Raw genomic sequence first — 21,230 nt, forward strand, 5'->3', positions numbered from 1 at the left:
ATGTTTAGAGGCAGTCTTCAGGCTGCAGCATGAAAAGGAGGGTAGAGAAGGGATTGATCTTCTTTGCTTTGGCCTCTTCCATGTCAGTCATCCACCGGCCCATGTATCTGTCAAATATGAATAATGTGTTATTACCCATGGGCCATGTATGGTAATACATCACTGGGGCCGAGCTCCCTGCCATCCAGGACCTCTATACCAGGCGGTGTCAGAGGAAGGCCTTAAACATTTTCAAAGACTAGCCACCCAAGTCATAGACTGTTCTCTCTGCTACTGCACGGCAAGCGGTACCAGAGCGCCAAGTCTGGGACCAAAAGGCTCCTTAACAGCGTCTACACCCAATCTATAAGACTGCTGAACAGTTAGTCAAATGGATATCCTGACTATTTGCATTGACCCCCTTTTTATTTGCACTGACTCTCTTGCACCGGCTCGATGCACACTAAATGGAAACTACCCACACTCACACATACTACACTGACACTCCAACACACACAGACTACATACACAAACAACACACACAGACACTCTTTCACATCACATACGCTGCTGCTACTGTTTATCTATCCTGATTGCCTAGTCACTTTTACCCTAACCTACATTTATATATTACCTCAACTACCTCGTACCACTGCACATTTACTCGGTACCGGTACTCTTTGTATATAGCCTCCTTTTTGTTATTTTATTGCGTTACTATTTCCTTTTTGCAATTTTTCTTACTTTTTAACTCTGCATTGTTGGGAAAGGGCTCGTAAGTAAGCCAACACCGTTAAAATGTACACCTGTCGTATTCGTCGCATGTGACAAATACAATTAGATTTTGATTCATGGAGTAAAACAAATTATTGTATTACACACACCGCTTCTGCCAGATCCGGCCAGGCCATTGCCATGACGATGCCGTCATCAGAGTTGGGCGAAGTCTCGAGGTTCCAGTAGGTGACTTTATGGAACACTGAGGACACTTTCACAGTCCTGTCCTGGACACACACATTACCTCACGTATAACATTACTGTCAGTGTGTGAAGAGTTTAAATATGCAATATAGTGTTATACAGTATGTGTTCCTGCTGCAGACAATGGAAAAGGAAGAGTTTCATATTTCCTGGTTGGTGTGTGGGGTTCACAGCACAAAAACGGATTATAGCTATCTTCTTTGAGTTGTTGCCCATTGGCAAGAGTTTGTGGACATTGGTTGGTGATTACAGATAGATTAGAGGAGATTCTGACAGCATTCTTTTTGAGTTGTTGACCTGCTATTGTAGATTATGTGGATGTTGGCCAGACAGTGATGATTTTGGCAGTGTTTACTGTTTACCTCCTGGTCAGAGCCTGATTTGTTGACCTCTCTCAGCACCAGGCCTGTGTAGCCCTGCGGACAGCTGACCTCCTGACCTTTTAACCCACGACCCCTGAACGACACCGTTTTCTCTGTGGAAAGTGTGGAAGAGGCACACAAGCCGTATTAAAGTAATCTGTATTGACAGTAGGCTATTCACAGCACTGTGACATCAGATGTTGGTCTTCCACAGTCTATGTACAGAATGCATGCAGCTACTGCTGCCTCTATGTACCATGTTTTCGGTCTTTGATGGTGGCTGTGAAGAACTGGGACACCTCTGCAGGCCCGTCATGTTCTATCTCACAGGGCAGCAGGTGAACAGGGGGGCATTCTGCCTGGCTCACTGAGTCCAGCTGTAATGTGGTCACACTGCAATTGGATGACATCCTGAAAGAGAGTGGCAAAATGTCCAAAACAAGTATATGGCCCATATTCACTATTATAGATACCAACATGTTCTCTGTATGGGCACTTGGGTATCACACTTCGATGGAAGTAAATGGTGTGGTGAATTCAGTGTTCATCTTTGGCGGCTGTAGAAAGTTACTTCCTCGTTCAAACTGAAAACACAACACAAGTGCATGGGGACCCACGACCAGAGGGGTAGGCCGTCTTTGTAAATAAGAATTTGTTCTTAACTGACTTGCCTAGTTAAATAAATACTACAAAGCAAGATCAATGAGTTAGCCAGCTAACTTTGATAAACAACCAGAAATTAATGTTAATTTTTGGGGTCATTAAGAAAGCTACATTTAGATGTGTGTTTTTGGTTGTTGCCAATTTCAAACGTAACTTTCTAAAAAAATAAAACGTTTCAGAATATTTTTGGCAAGTTAGCTGGCTATGTCATTGATCTTCCTTTATAGTATACCCCTTTACGGAAAGTGAATACACTGCAGCGAATTCTCAAAAAGGACTGAAATGAATCATTGTCAACCCGATGATAACAGTTTAACGTTAATTGGTCAAACGTTGGTTTATCGTTAGGTAGCTAGCTTGTCTAGTCAATGACAATGGACTGATTCCCTTGCTCAGCATTCAGATAGATTTTCTAAGGCACTTTCGCAAACAAATTTCAAACATTTGGTTAAGAATACTGATACAGTATGTGGACTGAAAAACACAGTTACACTATACAGTAACGACTCTACCATAAATACATTTCTCAATAGCTACCTTTCAATGGTCTAGATTTTTAATGTTTTCCTCCAACTTCCATGAGGGCAAGTAAACTTCGACGTGATTGGATAAGATCGTTTTCTTCACCACAGAAAAATATGCTTTTGGCGCGTGCAGTCTCAACTCATTTGGGGTATGCTGTCCCCTACTGTGCTGGAGTGGTAATTATATCTCAATCTCAAAACAGCATTTTCAATATTCTCTTTTTAATAAAATGCCAATGATTTACATTCAGTGCATCTTGACATTAGATAAGGAATGTTCATTTCATGTTCAAGTGTTGTGGATTTCATGTTCAAGTGTTGTGGATTTAGAAGTCTGGCATTAGTATTGCAGTCACTCATATCTTGTTGAGGTTTTAGTTGAGCTGGAACACATGGCTTGTCAGTCGTAGAAGTGATCAAACTCTTCTGAGTCTGTGTCCTGATTAGTACCTTTCTTTTTGTGAAGTGCTTTTACTTCAGAGAGACTGTCCAAGTCTTCATCTATGGCTGAAAAGACAGATAGTACAGGTTAGGTTATAAATAGTGCATATAACTGGAGAGTAGCTAACCTTTTTAAGTTGTATCTATGGATTGCAGTCTGCAGTGATCTTACCTTTGGGTTTGACAAGGACCACTGTCTTCTTCTTGCCTTCTTTCTCTCTTAAAAGAAACAAAGATCCTTTTTAGAAAAATGTCCAGAGATAGTAATTTGGAGCAGTAATTTGTCAAAGAAATAACAACACTCACTGTTTTTCCTGAGACTTTGCTTGTGGAGCGAGAAGACTTTCAATATCATCATCCTCATCTGGAAAGGGATCTACAGACCATGAATACCCTTTCACTTTGTCATCTTCATCATCTTCACAATCATCATTTTCATCATTATCACCGATCACTTCTTCCTCCTCCTCTTCCGCTACCTCTGCCAGCCCTTTGGATGACCTGAGAATCATAACAATTGAGTCATCATCATCATCATCATTGTCCTTATCATTATCACCATCATCACCATCATCATTGTTCTTATCATCATCATCACCATCGCCATCATCACCATCTTCATCATCGTCATTGTCTTATCATCATCATCATCAGTGTGTTTTACCTGTGTCCTGGTGGTGAGATGATGCTGTCGTCAGAGTCTCTCCCCTCTTCATCTTCAGGTTGCCCTGCTGCTGAGTCTTCCTCAGCATCCTGACAACGCTGCTCCTCTTTCTCTTCCTCGCCACCATCTTCTTCACCTTCTGACCCCTCCTCATTATCATCTATTTCATCCCCAACTCCCACATCCTCCTCTTCTATCTCTCCATTCTGAGAAGTGTGTGATTCCTCTCTTTCGTTCTCGCTCTCTTCCTCCATGCCTCTATCACTCCGTTCCACCTCCTCGCGCTCTACCTGCCCTTCTGAGTCCTGTGCCTCCTCTGCTTCCTCCTCTCCCCTCTCCCTGTCTTCCTCGTCCTCTGCAGTGTTCTCCCTTATAGAAACGCTCTCACTCTCTGGTTGGACTTCTTCCTCTTCCTCCTCCTCTCCTTCTTCTCTGTCTCTCTGGCTTGCCTCATTGCCTTCATCCTGATCTTCTCCTTGCTCTTTTTCACCTTCATGTTCTCCCATTCCCTCTTCTTCCTCTGTTTCCCTCCCCTCCTCTCTGTCATGTTTAATTTCCTCCTCCTCTTCTCCTGTTGCTCCCTCCTCCACACTGAGTCCAACCAGACTCTCCTCTTCTCCTGTTGCTCCCTCCTCCACACTGAGTCCAACCAGACTCTCCTCTTCTCCCTCTGTGGCCTCCATGTCATTATCTCCTACTTCTTTCTCACTGGCTACTTCCTCCCTATGACTCACTGACTCCTTTTTAATCATTGACGCCTGCATTTGACTTCTTGACTCTTCCATTTGACTCACTGCCTCTACTCTATGACTCACTGATTCCTCCATGTGACTCACTGCCTTTGCCCTATGACTCCCTGATTCTTGAATTTGACTTGATTCCTCCTTTTGACTCACCGACCACTCCCTATCACTCCCTGATTCGTCTCTATGACTTCCTGACTCCTCTGCACTGAATAGGTTAGCCAGTCCCCTACTCATCCTGCTCCTGTTGCTCCCTACCACCGATGTCCCATCATTCTCTGAGCTTTGGACCACAGAGGCAGAAGATACTGAAGCCTCAGGAATAACCACCTCCCCGGATCCTGCAGAGGACCTGTCTGTTGCGCTCTGTCCTGCTCTTCCTCCATTCTTCTCCTTCCTCTTCCTCCTCTCCCTGCTACTGACGCTGTCTTTACTGGCCTGACTGGAGGTTCTGCTGCTCTCACTGCTCTCTCCATGTCCACTCGACAGACGCACTGCAAACGCATACACAGATTTGGGTTATGATTAGTTCAACAATTACATTTAGCAGTCAGCTCGGGCCAGTGTGGCCAGAGTTGACAGTTAGCTTGGGTTTAGTTGCTGGTTCATTGTTGGTTAGTGTACAGTTAGGCACGTTTAGATTATATGAAGCAGTTCTTACCTGGTTTGATGTCGAGCTCATGTGCCAGATCGCTGCTCTTCTCTCTCCACAAGGTTACTCTGCAGCTTCATCCTCCCGTGCTCACTGTGGGGAGGAGGACACGACAGAACAGAGCTATTGAACATGCTCTGATTTATTTTATTTCCAGTGCTTCCTGACGTGGATTATTCCATAATACACTGACCCCTAGTGGTGGACAGACACTGTCCTTTTTCTGGTAGCCTGCCCTACAGTACAGTAAACAAAAATGGATTGTCTCACAATCAAAACAACAATGTTGAAAAAGCAAATTGACCAACAAAAAAAACAACCTTTCATGTCATACTAGTACAAGTCACATCAAGTCACAGCAATCATTCAACCCCTGTATCATCTCAAATGAAATGAAAGTTTTATATGAAATGATGATTGAAAGTTCTCTCGCTCTCACGTCTGTAGCAGAAGTTCTGGTCCCTGTATAACCACCTCGGTTCTCCCCGACACCGTCCATATACCAGGTAGACATCATTTCTCTTTCACTATGGGCATGACAGGGACCACAAAACCTTTGAAATTGAAGGCTCACAAGCACAGCCTGGGATTAACATGGATTAAGGTTTGGATGGATTGCTCTCTTTTAAGGGGAGGAACAGGGGGCATATGGACCTCACTGTCATCACAGATGCATTGAGGAAACCTATCTTTGCTGTCATCACCATCTATGATTAAGAAAATATATTGAAGAAATAACGTTACACTAATGAATAACCTCCATAAAATTAAAGTAATGTAATTTGAATATCTAATAGTCAATAATTAACTTTCATATTTAGGAGAGTTTATCTTAATGCAAATGCACAGGACTAATTATAATCAGAGAGGAATACAACATCTTTGTTGTAGTACATACAGTCCTTTAGTCATTTCACACATGGACGCGATACTTATAGAACATGGACGCGATACTTATAGATATGGGGGACGTATTTTCATGTAACACTGGCTACACTGACAGCTCCACTTCCTTTGTGAAATGAAGGCGCATCAACACTTATCCACACACCGATCTTTCTTAATGACAACAGACATGTTGTAGTCAGTTTAAATGTGGGTAAAGGGAGTAAGAATTGTCCGTAATCACTAACGTCAACATCAGATCTCAAACATGATACGTGTCCGTCTGTGAAAAACATCCCCCTTTCGCCTGTCAGCTATAACCCTGTTAGATAAAATCACATCAGAGCGGCGGAAATAAGGAAGCATAGAGGACACAAGACTGAGAAGGCACCATGACATGGTTAAGCTTCGATGGTCGGTTGTGGGATCGCGTAGAGAAGACGTGACGCTACCTGCCCGTCGTTCTGAACACCGTTCTCGTGTTCTCCATCACGGCGGAAGTGAGTTACCTGGTCGAGGCGCCGCTCCAACTGGACCAGAACAAGACCCAGTGAGTGGTCTACTGTGTGGAACGCCTCGTTGTTTGTGAAAACCAGCCCCAGCATCAACGGTGTGTTTCTTGGCTTAGAAGGTATCGCGCAAGGCTGGAGGTAGTCTAAATAGACAAAGTGGTTCATCATTAGGACAAAAAAACTGTTCAGACTGTTTTAATCACTTGAATGTGTGTTGAGACTACGCAATGATGGCCAGAGGTACCTCATCAATAGGCTAGCGATATTCAGAAAATGTTATGGAGCAGAGATTGATCTCATCATTCAAATATTATTTCCCCGGTGTTCATTACCTGTTATCTGCAGTTATTACATTGTAACACACCTCTACTTGACCCACAGGTACTGCTACACATGTGAGACCCACATTCCCCCACAGTGCTCCCACTGCTATGCCAGTAAGGTGTGTGTTTTGAGACGAGACCACTACTGTGTGTTCTTCGGCCAGTGTGTGGGCTTCCGTAACTACCGCTACATCCTCAGCTGTCTGCTGTTCATGTGGACGGGGCTGCTGTACGCTGTAGTGGTGAACACAGGTCTTCATCATCATCCTGAAGAAAGGAGTCACGCTGCACAGCATCCTGCTACAACTCATGCCCTGGATCATGCTCGTCTCTGGTTAGACGAGGGGAGAGAGGGGGAGGGTGTGTGTTCAGAGAGAGAGAGCAAGGGAGAGCCGAGCGAGTGAGAGGTGTGTATATGAGCGAGAGAGAGAGAAAGGGTATGTGTATCTGTATGTGCAACCTGGTCTCAGAGTATTTCGTATTATTCAGTACGTAAATCCGTCACATTCCATTTAGTATGATATGTTACGTTTCATATGGTATGTATTAATTTGTGGATGTACAACCCCAATTTCATATGACATGTTACGAATTACAATTTGTATTATAGTTTACGAATGTATAAAGCATATAATATGTTACAAATTTTCAAATGTACTATTTGTTACGAATTTGCTGAAAGTATGAAATGTTACGAATTTTAGCAAGGTGGCTAACATTAGCTAGCTGGCTAAAGTTAACTAGGTTAGGGTTAAGTTTAGGAGTTAGGTTAAAGGGTTAAGGTTAGGGTTACCAAACACGCTAAGTAGTTGCAAAGTATCTAAAAAGTAGTAAGTAGTTGAAAAGTTGCTAATTAGCTAAAATGCTAAAGTTGTCCCTGATGGGATTCATTATATGCCCACCCATACACCCTGACCAACCATTTGTCCATTGTTGACATAGTCTCACAATTGCATCATGCTTTGTCTTCTAAGTTAGCCTTAGTGTATATATGCCTAGAAGTATGCTTGGTAATGCTTGTTAATACTTGTAACTGAAGTTTTATGCCTTGTGGGTAAATCCATGCAATTTCTTAAGCAAAAATGTTGCTAAGAATGTCTGGGAGTGGTCAGAGTGGCAAGGGGAACATGAAAAATGAGCTGTTATTAGCAGAGATGTTTGGAACTCTCTTTGTTATTGGTCTATTAACTAATTTAGGCCAAAACCACCACCTAAACCAAGTGAATCCAGGTGAAAGCTATGATCCCTTATTGATGTCACTTGTTAAATCCACTCCAATCAATTTAGGTGAAGGGGAGGAGACAGGTTAACGAAGGGTTTTTAAGCCTTTAGACAACTAAGACATGGATTGTGTATGTGTGCCATCGAATGGGCAAGGCAAAAGATTGAAGTGCCTTTGAACAGGGTATGGTAGTAGGTGCTAGGCGCACTGGTTTGGGTCAAGAACTGCAATGCTGCTGTTTTGTTTTTTACAACTTGTAGAGGTGAGGGGATGCAACTCAATATTAGGAAGGTGTTCCAAATGTTTGTTATACTCAGTGTATGTGATGTGTTTGAGTTTCACTATCCCTGAATAAATGTCAAACTATTGATTATGCTTTGACCTCGTTCTCTATCAATATTGTCTTAAAGGTATATCTACTAAGTAATGTAGCACTCAGCACTTGACATTTAAAATATATATCTTAAATTGTTATTTTGTTAACACACTCATACTTATTGGTCAGTGCCACTCCTGCTACAATTATTTGGTGTTCCTATTTGTGGATGCATTTTGATAAAAATGAAATAAAAATGTATTTATTGGAATTGTGTCTCTATGTGTGTCTTGGTACTATAGTATATTATTAGTGACATAATGGCGTATGCATAACATATGTACCTCTCTCGTGTTTATTATGATAAATACATATCTGGACCCTGAAACTGGAGCTCACTCCTTGGTGTGCCCCACCCAATTGGCGCGCTCACTGATGGTGGCACCAAGAACGCACGGTAAACACCCCTCGTGACGGAGCCTCGAAAACACGAACAGACTGGGCGCGAAGGAGAGATGAGGGGAATGGGAGATTCTGGAAGCAGTACAGACTTGCGACGACGTGACGCTTAAAACGATAGGCTATTGTGTGCAAGACTGGAATGCTTTAGCAAAAAGCCCCTCTTGCCTCTCGGTTCCGTGGAGGAAGTGTCAGAGATGCCAGCGGAAGATGCTGAGCTTCTGGCAAAAGAGAGTGGGAAATAATGAGTGCAGGGATGATGAGGCTGACAATACAAATATATGGCTGCACGTAAAGAACTAGCTTTCCCTGAGAGTGCATGAACAACATTCAATCTGATGTTGTTCATGCAACATCAGATATCAACCGGAGAACCGACGCTGCTATGGTGATCGAGATATGACAGAGGGAACAGCGGCGAGATGAAGGCGGCGGTGAGACCCAAGCGCATGCGGCTTTTCTGGCGGCTCTGTGTCTGTGGTGTCGGGATCATCACTGCCACCTGGCTCGTGCACCTCCTAGACGTAACAGGCGCTTTTCCCCCAGGGTTTATTCATACCAATGGGAGTCCCGTTATTCATTTAATTCATACATAAAATACTAGTGGTTTAGTCAATCATCACACCTGTTTAATTATTAAATGACCTTGCAATAATATTATGAAAACAATGTGATTTCTTGTTGTAAGCTGATAATATTTAATAATTTTTCCTTTTAGGAAATAATTTATGCTGCTCTATGCTGACAGACTCCCATCCCCAGGGATGTTGTTGGTGACTTCCCCTGGTCTAAGAGAGAACTAATGCAGGAGAGAGAAGAGGAGAACCGCACTTTCTACACTTCTACAATGCCCAGAGCTGGTGCGCTAGTGTTTTTGTTCCTGTGTCCCTGTGCTCTTGGATCTTTGGTGTCTTGTCTTTTTACCTGTGCATTACTTCTCCCGTCCCTGCTCTCTCTTTTTGCTTCCCACTCACTCATCCAGTGTCTCTAGCCTATCTGTCAATTCCTCTGTCAGTCATCATGTCTTTAAAGGGGTTCAGACAGATGCCTAAACCCGCAGTAATACCCCTTTGAGGTCCGCGTTGCTAGGCAACTAAATGCTACATTCTAAAACTGGCAGCAGTATTTTGAGCTTTTTGAAGTGCCTTCCTATAGACGCAATACCCCTGTTGTTAGCGCCTGCTCTTGTCACGTCTGGTGTGTATGTGTGTGTTTGTGCGTGTGCTTGCTTGAGTGAGTGTGTGTGTAGCGTGTATGCGTGTTCAGGGTGCGTGCAAATGTGCAGTAGGCCTATGTGAGTGAGCATAGGCTCGAGGCCAAGGGGTCTGCGGTAGGTTGTGCTTTCTGTTGTTGTGTTCTCCTCCACAGCACAGCTGCTGAGTCATGTGACAGTGACATATGTTCCAAAGAGTCCATTTAAACCAGGAGCTGTGGGCCTGTTGCTAGGAGATGATGTTGAACACTGCTAAAGTTTTTGAGTGCAACCAACTGAATGTATCTTATTCCCTTCAGAAAACACACTCAATCTCTCTCCCCTCACTCTCAGCAATCCACAAGTTTCCAGCAGATGTCTTCTCTCCAGAGCAGAGGGGAAAAGGAGCAGTTCTTCTCCATGTAGTCTGTGTGAGTGGCCTACCATGTCATTAGGAATTAGAATACATATATAGTCATTTAACAGGATCTCTATGTAGCCTACTACCTTGTTCAACACTGCTGTCGTAGTACACCGTTCTACTGTAACAGCACCCCAACAATCTCTACGTCATCCAACTCAGTCCACAGACAAACTGTTTCTCCTCCTGTGTTTCCTAGGCAGTCTACATGTTCTATGCCCTGGCTATAGTCTGTGATGTCTATTTCGTTCCATCACTGGAGAAGATATCAGAGGTGACAATAAAGAATCCTTTCCACTTCTGTTGGTTTCTTTGCAGGTTGACATTTATTGTCATGAGTCTTGTCTTGGAGGCAGAACTGAGCGGTTTCTGCTAGATGGGCCAGCTGCAAAGTCATAATTGGCTATATGGTAAAAAGTCATGATTGAATAATTATTAAATTTTTTCTTAATTTAAGGTGAGGGTGAGACATTAGTGTTAGCAGTGTGGTTAAGGTTAGGTTTAAAATTAGATTGTATGAATTTGTGGTTGTGCCAGCTACTGACCACTCTGCATTGCTGTGCCCAGTACATGAGTCATCCCAATAAATGCCAACCTGTGGTTTGTTTCCCTCATTATTTTTTGATTGCCGCTTCACTGATTGCAGTTTTTAAAATTACAAATCCTCCTTAACCTCTCTTCTAGAATCTTCAACTTAGTGAGTATGTTGCCGGGGCAACGTTCATGGCAGCTGGAAGCTCCGCTCCTGAGCTCTTCACCTCCTTAATTGGTCAGTATTCTACATCTTTGATCCTGGGCAGGACAAATCTTTGGCCAATGTTCAGATAGAAATGTATGATGTAGAACAAACATACCTCTCTGGTATATAGAATAACAATCACGTCAGCTCTAGTCATGGCATTTCTATCTGCTAAGTTCCAGAACGTTTTCATACTGAACATGGCCCAGGTCACTAAAAGTGGCCTGCAAATGAGTACCGATTGGACTGATTGGCTCAATATGCATTGGTGTTATCCTCCTCTTGTCCTCCCAGGTGTCTTCATCACTTTCTTCCTTTGGACGCCTCTCCTTCCAGTTCTCTGCTGCCAATGACTGGAACGAACTACAAAAATCTCTGAAACTGGAAACACTTATCTCCCTCACTAGCTTTAAGCACCAGCTGTCAGAGCAGTTCAAAGATTACTGCACCTGTACATAGCCCATCTATAATTTAGCCCAAACAACTACCTCTTTACCTACTGTATTTATTTATTTTGCTCCTTTGCACCCCATTATTTCTGTCTCTACTTTGCGCTTTCTTCCACTGCAAACCAACCATTCCAGTGTTTTTTAGTTTTTATTTTACTTGCTGTGTTGTATTCACTTCGCCTCCATGGCCTTTTTATATTTTTATTTATTTATACATATATTTGTTTGCCTTCACCTCCCTTATCTCACCTCACTTGCTCACATTGTATATAGACTTATTTTTTTTCACTGTATTATTGACTATATGTTTGTTTTACCCCATGTGTAACTATGTGTTGTTGTATGTGTCGAACTGCTTTGCTTTATCTTGGCCAGGTCGCAATTGTAAATGAGAACGTGTTCTCAATTTGCCTACCTGGTTAAATAAAGGTTAAATAAATAAATAAATAAATAAATAAATAAATAAAGGTGACCTGGGGGTAGGCACCATCGTGGGATCGGCTGTCTTCAACATCCTCGTCATCATCGGCATCTGTGGGATCTTCGCCGGACAGGTAACTCACCTTATTTGAAACAGGTGAAAGCAATATGGCAGGATTTAGATAGGTGTTGTTAATCAGTATGTTGTGTTCTCTCGCAGCCCATCTTTCTAAGCTGGTGGCCGCTGCTCCGTGATACTCTCTACTACATCCTGTCTATACTGATGCTGATTGTGGTGATCTATGATGACAAAGTGATTTGGTAAGGACACTGGACCATTAACAAGACTGGGTTCTCTACATGTTTATAACTCAGTGATACATACAGGTTGTGCTTTTAAACAGTGTTTCTGTGTTGTAGGTGGGAGACCATCAGACTGATCTCCATGTATCTAGTCTACATTATCATCATGAAGTGAGTAACTGACTACTTTGCCTGTGTGTCTTATAGTTTGCGGTTTGTTCAGTGCGCCCTCTTATTTTGAAAATATTTATTTATTGAACCTTTATTTAACTAGGCAAGTCAGTTAGGAACTAATTGTTATTTACAATGACAGCCGACCCCGGCCAAACCTGGACAACGCTGGGCCAATTGTGTGCCGCTCTATGGGACTCCCAATCACGTCCGGATGTGATACAGCCTGGATTCGAACCAGGGACTGTAGTAACGCCTCTTGCACTGAGATGCAGTGCCTTAGACCGCTGCAACACTCGGGAGCCCCAACATTTTTCTTCCTATAAGCACAAGCAAGGTACAGTATCTATCCATGACAGATGTTGGTTGTGATACTGTGTGTTGTGTCTGTGTGTAGGTTCAACAGATCCCTGTCAGGCTGGGTGGAAAGGCACTGTGGTCGAGGGGGTCAGCCCTGTTTCAGTACCCTGAGACGGACCACCGCAGTTGACACTGGTTGTGTTTGTGTGTGGGTCTGTCCTGTTTGTTGTGTGTGTGTGAGTGTGTGTGTGTGTGTGTTGTGTGTGTGTGTGTGTGTGTGTTGGTGTGTGTGTGGTGTGTGTGTGTGTGTGTGTTGTGTGTGTGTGTGTGTGTGTGTGTGTGTGTTGTGTGTGTGTGTGTGTGTGTGTGGTGTGTGTATGCCCACACTTGTATCCACATTGCTTCAGATTTTTTTCAATCGATTGAACATATTCCTATTGGATCAGACATACAGTAGCTCTTTCAACTGAAAATGTTTGCTTCTCTCCGCCCTCCTCCACCTTCTCTTCCTCCTCCTCCTTCTCCTCTCCTCCTCCTCTCTTCTCCTACTCCATCTCTCCTCTCCCCGTCTCCCTTTCCCTCCCTCTCTCCTTCTCCTCCCTCTCTTCTCCTACTCAATCTCTCCTCCTCCTCCCTGTCTCCTTTCCCTCCCTCTCTCCTTCTCCTACCTCTCTCCTCCTCCTCCATCTCTCCTCCTCACTCCCGCTCCCAGACTCGTGTGCAGGCAGGACTCTGCAGTAGTGATGGTGGATGCGTTGATGAGTCTGCAGCCTCACCAGCTGAGCTTCTCTGAGGCAAGCCTCCGTCTCCTGATCACCCCACTTTCCCCCTACACACGCCTCCGCATGGCAGGACGAGTGGTCATCACTGAGGTACACACCACACACACAGCGGTATGTGTCCACAACTTAGCATGGAAAGATGCATGGTTTATAATAGAAGAGAAAAACACTCACACATAACTTGCATGTTCCCTTACACCCCCATGCCTTAGCCTTTGCTGGATGCATGATTACAAAACCAGACACTATGCTTGTATCATCCTGTTGCTCTGTTCTGGCTGAATGCTGATGCCAGCATTGTGCTGTTGGATGTTCTCCTGCGCATGCTCGAGTTGTGACATACTCCTACTCTAACAGATAAAAACTGTAAAACGTATAAAATTTGTCTTTTTACCTTCTCACTCACACAGAGACAGAGGTTGATCCATGCTCGGGGCCAGGAGCTGGTGGGGTGGGGGAGGAGGGGGGAGATGGGGCCACATGGGGAATAGAGAGCGGTGGGGCGGGGGACAATGAGAGGCAGCCACCGGAGGGGGACGGAGACAGGGATGGGGGCCTGGAGGGGAATACAGGGGGGTTACAGCCCAAATAGGAGGAAGAGGAGGAGCTGGAGGAAGAAGAGGTGGTCCCTTTCAGTCCCTTCATAGTGCCAGGTGAGTGTTACCTTACTTATTCTGATGATAAAGTCTGGTTCCTTGCTGCTGCTTCTTGCTCTTTGTAGGTTGAGGTCAGGTTACTGTAAAGCTCTTTGTAGGTTGAGGTCAGGTTACTGTAAAGCTCTTTGTAGGTTGAGGTCAGGTTACTGTAAAGCTCTTTGGGACTACTGTTGCACTTGATTGATTGATGACTGGAAAACCAAGTTGCTGCTCCCTCTGTCCTCAGGAGGGCACTGTGAGCTTGTGCGCTGCCTGGTGTCATGGCCTTTGTGCCTGCTGCTCTGCTGCACCATACCCAACTGTGTCCTGCCTCGCTGGAGCTGCTGGTACCTCCTGACCTTTCTGGCCTCCACACTCTGGATCGCATTCTTCTCCTACCTCATGGTCTGGATGGTATGACTACAGAGCACACATACACAAGCTCAAAAATAAAAACACACACACGTTCCTACACACAACACACATCACATAACACATAATCTCCCATGTCACCTAATGCCCTTCCAGGTGACCATTATCAGTTTGACGCTGGGCATTCCTGAGGGGGTGATGGGCATCACCTTCCTGGCAGCTGGCACCAGCGTACCAGACTATATGGCCAGCCCCATCGTCGCACGACAAGGTACCGGAATTCTAATCGGTCTGTGTGTGTTGTGACGTTAGCCTTTTTGTTTGTTTTGTACGGTATGAAGAACATGCCTGTCTCTAACTGTATGCCTTCTTTTGACTATTGTGTGTGTTTGTTTTGTACGGTATGAAGAACATGCCTGTCTCTAACTGTATGCCTTCTTTTGACTATTGTGTGTGTTTGTTTTGTAGGTATGGGGGACATGGCAGTCTCTAACTCCTTTGATGTGCTTCTGGGACTTGGGTTTCCTTGGTTCCTGCGGACTCTTGTGGTCGACTACGGATCAGAGGTAGGGACATATTTTTTGGTGTTGATTCATTTCTGTATGGTTCTGGTTGACAAACCAAAAAGCTGCTAGATGTTTTACCCTTGAGGTTCCCAGATGCAAAGATTGAGTGTTTTTATGGTTGGCAGGTGTTCATCAACAGTAAAGGCCTGGTGTATTCAGTCATTCTGCTGTTGGGTTCAGTGTTTCTCACTGTGAGTATCATTGCGTATTTTTTAGGACAAAGTCAAACATTATAGAGTACTTTCTCCTCTCACTTCTCTGCAGGTCCTGAGTGTTCATCTGAACCGTTGGTGGTTGGACCGCAGACTGGGTCTCTGTTTAATGATGCTCTATAACATCTTCCTACTCTGCTCAGTCGGCTTCCAGCGACTGTAGGCAAGGTTCCAACACATTTTAGTATGATTATGATACTATTTGACGTGAAATTTTCACTTGTTGACCAGTTGTATGTGTACGGGTATTTAGGGCTCATTTGCATTTCTGAGACATAGTTATGAACAGTTATATTGTTGGGAAACCTCACATTTGATATTTGATACACATTGCAAACTGGATCTTTTACATAGTTTTATACAGAAAAATGTGATATTCCAAGATTACTATTTGAGAACATGCACTTCACACAATGAATTTATAATGTATTGAATCTATCTACAGTTTACAGTTACGTAATGACAATGAGGAATCATATTCTTTAGTGTGAAAGTACTAATGGCCCAGTGAAGTCAAAAATATGTTTTATATATATTTCCACACTATGAGGATGGAATAACACTGTGAAATTGTGAAAACAATGATAATGCCCTTTTAGTGTAAGAGCGGTTTGAAAAGACCTTCTGAGATTTCAGCCTGTTTCAGTGGGCTGGAGTTTTGGCCTTCCATGTCGACATCACCAGGCAGTAGATTAGTTAGACCAATAAGAGAGTTACAAACCTCTTTTTGACCATTTTAATTTAAAACAATCACAGTAAGGTACTTAATTGTTATAATTTGATTTTGAGGTAAAAACATCTGCATTGGACCTTTAAGACCCACTATTGTATTGCTTTTAGGAGTGCCACAGCAGTAACCATACATCATTGTATGTTTGTAGTATCACTCTTCATGTATGTAGTGTTTAGCATGTTATATTCACTCACGGTTGGACTGATTGCACTGTTTTCATTGCTGTAAATACTTCGGAGCATCCAGTTTTAAGAGAATGAGTGTTGAGTGAAATACCAGTCTGTGCAATAATCCCTTTTGCAGCTTACATAATTTAGCCAAAATGTACCCCTCCCTGAGTTTCTTGTAAGTTTTGGAGGTGCCAATTGCTGAAGTATGAACAGAAGCTTGGGGATTGCCTATATGTCCACTTCCCTAAGACACGTTTTCCAATACATGTTTGTTAGCAGATACATTGACATTTTAATAGGGCAAAAGCAGTTTCAATACAAAAAAAAAGTAAATAAAAATACATTATTTACCATAAATACTCATTATGGAGATCATTAACATGATATCACAAAAMAAAATCAACCTAAATGACACTTAAAACAAATACAAAAGGTCATACAGTACTGACATTGTGTTATATGATTGTTTTCCATTGACGTCGTTAGTATATACCGGTACTTTACAAAATTCTACTAGAAAAAAATCCCCAAACCCATGGAATATCAAGTGATGTAAAAATATAATAAATCAAAGTCTAAAGAATTGTGTGTGTGTGCATTCGAACTCAAGTACATGTGCAAGTCTGCATGCAATGTGCCTCGCTCATTGTGGCACAGATATGAACAGCTACAAAAACCTTAAAGATGATAGCTGACAAATGTTCAATAATGTTAGATTTAAAATCAGACCAGCAGTAGGATGTGATTCAGTCACAATAGAATGACTATGGTTGCCTCCCAAAAGGCACCCTATTGGACCCTGGTCAAAAGAAGTGCACAATGTAGCGAATAGAGTGTCATTTGGGACACAGCATATGGACCTTGGTGCCAGAGGTTCCTTCGTTTTTTTTGTTGTTGCAGGAAAACCTTTGAGATAAATGTTTTTAAAAACATCCAAAAGAAGTACACAGACAAAACTTCACTACAAAAGTCTACTATTAATATCCCTCAACCACGTGATCATATTTTGAAATCCATAAATCAATACACTTGGTTATTTTTTGAACAAGTAAAAATAGATAATTTGGCAACAAATTAAGCACACTGCCTGTCTTAGCAGTCCACACCATATAAAGGAGAGGGGGGGAGTTGGGGAATAGTTAGCGTGAGGTGCTAATCCTTTCTTTCTAACATGAACTCTGTAGAGACAGTGGTAATGGTAGTCTCTGCAGAGTGTGTAACAGTCCAGGGGAGATAACAGCCATGATAGGAGGAGAGGTGGGAAGGGGTGGGGCTTGCCGACAGGGTTGTGGTGAGAGGACTCCCTCCTTTCCAGTCCCCAATCAGACCCAGACCCTAGCTCCTGGTCATTGAAGGGGTGTGGACCAGGGTGTGAGGGCTTACTGTCGTTGTGTGGGGTGGTATGGTGGGGACCCCTGGCTGAGGGCAGGGTGGGTTACTCTGGGGTGGCCCCAAAGATACTAATAACTAACCCCTATTCATCCTCTGTGGTGGGGCTCTGCTGCTTGTATATGGATGCCTTGTCCTTAAGCAGCACCAGGCAAAGGTGACAACTCCAACTACCTGGAAACACACACAGAGAAAAGGAGAGTTTAAACTCACCAGTACAACATCAACATAATACATGTGGGCTTCATTGAAGTCAAGCAGGAGTTGTGGTTAGACTGTGACATACCTTCTGGGGGCTCAGTCATAGGAGGGTTGAGGCAGTACATGTGGTATCCTCGATCACAGTCATCACAGAACAGCAGCTGGTCCTGACAGACAGAGAAACAGAAGCAGTGTGTGAGGAGACAAAGAGAAAGAGAAGTATGAAAAGGCAGAGGTGGAGCAGCACTCACGTCGTTCTCTGAGGTACCACAGACGTTGCAGCACTTGCACTCAATACACTGCCAGCGGTACGTCTTCACAGCTGCCATCATCACATCTGTGAACTGCAGGCAGGACGGGTGACCTGAAGGGAGACAGACACAGGTCTGTTCTCAATGACTTACCAACCGGGCTAAATAAAGGTTTAAATACATCAACAGAACACAAACAGAGCCAGAGGACTACATTATAGTCTAGTATTGCTAACAGTGCAGCATTGCTAACATCAGTTTGGCTGTTTACATTTATGAATTTTGACAATGCTAACACCTGGCTGTGGCAAAAATAAATAATGGATTATTGTGGACTCTGTCACTATGGGCCTTCAGACACAAGTCAGGTTAAATAGATTTTGCCTGAACTATCCCTTTAATAAAAATGCGGGACATGGGTGGGAGGTTCGTACCAGAGCGTCCGCAGTCTGAGCAGGACACCAGCTCCTCTGACTGGCCGGTCTTCTGGTTGTGGGCGGAGTCTCCCAGACAGAAGTCGCAGTAGTCGTTGGGCAGGGCCAGACCGTTAGGGCCTTTCTTAGGGGCTGGAATAAGAGAGYAGACAGAGAGATAGACAATACACTGACACTGCCCTAGAATAATGATATCCCTCTGAAACCAGAGTAGAGTGACTCTTTAACTTTGCAATAGTTTGACTCACTCTTGAGGTGCACTTCATTTAGCTTTGGGTATACACTTTTGGGACTATTCCATTGCTGTAAATGAAGCGCACCTCAACTATTAAGACATGCATTTGACCCAGGTCTGGTATCATGAGATAAGCAGGAGTGATTCTCCATCTATAATAGAAACGACCAGCTCTATAGTAGACGGTGATTCCAGTGGCTATCATTCCAAACAGTGACTCACTCTTGTGCACCTCAGGCTGGCGCCGGGGGGGGGGGGACTCTATCTCCTCTCTGTCTTCCCCCTCTTCCTCCGCCAGATGAGAGTGTGTGTAGTGGTAGCTCAGGCCCGGACGGTTCTTGTAGCGCTTCCCACAGACTGCAAACACATACAGCATCATGGTGTAAGTCATCACACACATCAACAACTGGATTTGCATCACGCATACACGCACCAGAATTTACATCAAATAAATGTATACTCACTGTCACAGGCGTATGGTTTGTCCTGCTCCTCCAAGGCTGCAGCGGCTGCCTCCATTTTCTTCTTTCCATTTCCCACTCCACGACCCTTGGACTTGCCCTTCCCTCGTCTCTTGGGGGTCTCATCCTCAAAGTCCTCATCATCCAGATCATCCAGGTAGTCATCGTGGTCCAGAACCCTCTGAAAGGAGAGTAGAGTTTGAGATAATATTGGTGCACTGACAGACTATTGGGAGAAACTCAAACCTTTTTGTACAGAGTATTAGGAGTCTGGTTTGTAAAATGTGCATTGATCTCTGAGGTCAGAGGCCCCATCTAACCTTGCGGATGCGTCCAGAGGAGGTGTGGCTGGAGACCATGGCAGCCACAGGTTCAGGTGTGGCTGGGTTGTCTTCCGGGGCCCGGGGGTCCGGCGGGCCCCTCCTCTCCAGGGGCTCCCCCTTCAGCAAAGCCTCCAGGCTGCTGCCGTCCACCGCTCCCACGGCATCCCGTTTCAGACCCAGCTCCAGCTCTGCTACACAGAGAGATAGAGGCTTATTCAATACCGAGGAGGCAGAAGACCAATGGGCCACACTATTCCCATAAACACATAAAGAAGAACCAATAAAAAGCCATATGAGGAGGAATTGTACCTGCTTTGACAGGGGGGAAGGCCAAACGGGGGTCCTCGGGAGGGTGGGACCGTCGTTTCTTCCTCCAGCGTCGAGATGGATAGCTATACAGCTGCCCAGGAGCCATGCCTGATCAAAAAAAAAAGTTAATCATTAAAGTGTGCTTTTGGGAGAGTGAATGTGTGGGCACGTGTGTCTTCGCTACAGACCTGCACTCCTGTGTCTCTTCTCCATCCAGATGTAGCAGTTGCTTTGAGCAACACCCGTCTGAGAGTCGATGAAAGGCATAAGGATGCTCCTCTCAGCACACAAACGAGCATTATAGCTGTGGCACTGTTCCATAGCATCCTTATAGTACTGCTCACCGAGCCTGAAACAAGAAAGCACAATCACACTAATGTTAGACTAGAAATGATCAAGGTGGTTAATCTAACCACTTCAAAATGAATAATCCTGTATTGTTGTACAGGACCACTCCGTTCCCTGTAATATTACAGGATAATACCTAGCTACAGTTTTACAACAATCAAACCACTATGTGTATTCCACAGTCTGATTAACGATGTTGGAAAAGTTACGAGCAAATGTACGAAAACACTTGGCTGCTGTAGCGAACAATACAGAGACGGTAGGTACACAATGCAGAACCGCAGACAGGGTGCACTTGAATTGTTGGCAAGGTAGCTACGCTGGTCTCAGTGAACGATGGGCCTATTTATAAAGCTAGCTACGTAGCTATTAGTTAACGTTAGGTGCAATTTAAACACCATAATCTGCCGACCGTTTATACATTTCAATCTTGTACTGAAACAGTTTACAGTACGTTAACAAAGGACAATCGTTTTCAACTGAAGCATTGTTGTCTAATATAAGCTAGCTAAACTTGCTAGCTAGTTAGCGAAGAGAAACAATAGCCATAGCTAGTTGGCTACCTACGTGTAGACAACGCTTTGCTGTAAAGTCAACTAGGGGGGAAATAGTAATTTTCTCCATCATTTCCAATACATTGTCAACTCCTACGTCGGGGCCTACATCTCTGAAAGTGTCACATGCCCCTACTCGTCCAAAAAATTAAGGACAACTTACACAACACTATCTACGGCCGCCGCCATGTTTGCTCAGTGCAGTCGTCAAAATGTCCACTGCGCCTGCGCGTGTAGCTTGGTTCAAGATCCATTTCCAGTTTATCAAAACAAAGGTCCTTTTGAGTATTCTCATGTAAACTTGAGCAAATTGCAGTAGAAAAATCACTGGTTGAACAATGTCAGCTGAAAATAAATACAACACAATAAGCAGATTGAGAAATAATTATTTATTGACAAGAAGTGGTCTGCTAAATCTGCTAAATTGTAATTATTCGATTTATTGCCTACCTCATGCCTTTTGCACACATTGTATATAGATTCTCTTTTTTTCTACCATGTTATTGAGATTGGGCTTTCATTTGCTGTATGTGT

General features: G+C 43.8%; 3 protein-coding genes, 2 long non-coding RNA genes and 1 pseudogene across 9 annotated transcripts; 3 read left to right on the forward strand and 3 right to left on the reverse strand.

The window, feature by feature from the left end:
* Positions 1-6: 6 nt before the first annotated feature.
* Positions 7-2,614, reverse strand: LOC112081125 (ribonuclease H2 subunit C). Its single transcript, XM_024147205.2, has 5 exons — positions 2,523-2,614; positions 1,579-1,733; positions 1,323-1,435; positions 864-983; positions 7-107 (listed from the first exon to the last, which is right to left on the reverse strand). Exons 2-5 carry the CDS (start codon positions 1,730-1,732, stop codon positions 84-86), a joined length of 411 nt encoding a protein of 136 aa, XP_024002973.1. The 5' UTR covers position 1,733; positions 2,523-2,614; the 3' UTR covers positions 7-83.
* A 151-nt stretch (positions 2,615-2,765) lies between these two features.
* On the reverse strand, positions 2,766-4,848 carry LOC111967229 (high mobility group nucleosome-binding domain-containing protein 5-like). Its single transcript, XM_023992107.2, has 4 exons — positions 3,615-4,848; positions 3,257-3,451; positions 3,123-3,169; positions 2,766-3,016 (listed from the first exon to the last, which is right to left on the reverse strand). The coding sequence occupies exons 1-4, from the start codon at positions 4,592-4,594 to the stop codon at positions 2,910-2,912; spliced, it is 1,329 nt and encodes a 442-aa protein (XP_023847875.1). The 5' UTR covers positions 4,595-4,848; the 3' UTR covers positions 2,766-2,909.
* Positions 4,849-6,416: 1,568 nt separating this feature from the next.
* On the forward strand, positions 6,417-8,326 carry LOC139028115 (uncharacterized). Its single transcript, XR_011480279.1, has 2 exons — positions 6,417-6,504; positions 6,788-8,326. It is a non-coding gene; the product is annotated as an uncharacterized lncRNA (long non-coding RNA).
* A 392-nt stretch (positions 8,327-8,718) lies between these two features.
* LOC112081130 (uncharacterized) lies at positions 8,719-11,104 on the forward strand. The gene is made up of 4 exons (XR_011480280.1): positions 8,719-9,586; positions 10,273-10,349; positions 10,539-10,613; positions 11,024-11,104. It is a non-coding gene; the product is annotated as an uncharacterized lncRNA (long non-coding RNA).
* An 887-nt stretch (positions 11,105-11,991) lies between these two features.
* Positions 11,992-17,264, forward strand: LOC111967083 (sodium/potassium/calcium exchanger 3-like; annotated as a pseudogene).
* Positions 16,010-20,942, reverse strand: LOC111967232 (zinc finger protein ubi-d4). 5 transcript variants are annotated; one of them, XM_023992112.2, is made up of 10 exons: positions 20,860-20,942; positions 19,983-20,143; positions 19,795-19,902; positions 19,483-19,673; positions 19,166-19,343; positions 18,924-19,058; positions 18,467-18,598; positions 18,033-18,145; positions 17,867-17,948; positions 16,010-17,754 (listed from the first exon to the last, which is right to left on the reverse strand). In XM_023992112.2, exons 1-10 carry the CDS (start codon positions 20,883-20,885, stop codon positions 17,666-17,668), a joined length of 1,215 nt encoding a protein of 404 aa, XP_023847880.1. In that variant the 5' UTR covers positions 20,886-20,942; the 3' UTR covers positions 16,010-17,665. The 5 variants fall into 5 exon arrangements, with proteins under 5 accessions (XP_023847880.1, XP_023847879.1, XP_023847878.1 ...); XM_023992111.2 differs by having other exon boundaries at positions 19,483-19,676; XM_023992110.2 differs by having other exon boundaries at positions 17,867-18,145.
* Between the last annotated feature and the right edge of the window lie 288 nt (positions 20,943-21,230).

The sequence above is a fragment of the Salvelinus sp. IW2-2015 genome, linkage group LG8 (genome assembly GCF_002910315.2).
Source record: "Salvelinus sp. IW2-2015 linkage group LG8, ASM291031v2, whole genome shotgun sequence".
Classification (NCBI taxonomy): domain Eukaryota; kingdom Metazoa; phylum Chordata; class Actinopteri; order Salmoniformes; family Salmonidae; genus Salvelinus; species Salvelinus sp. IW2-2015.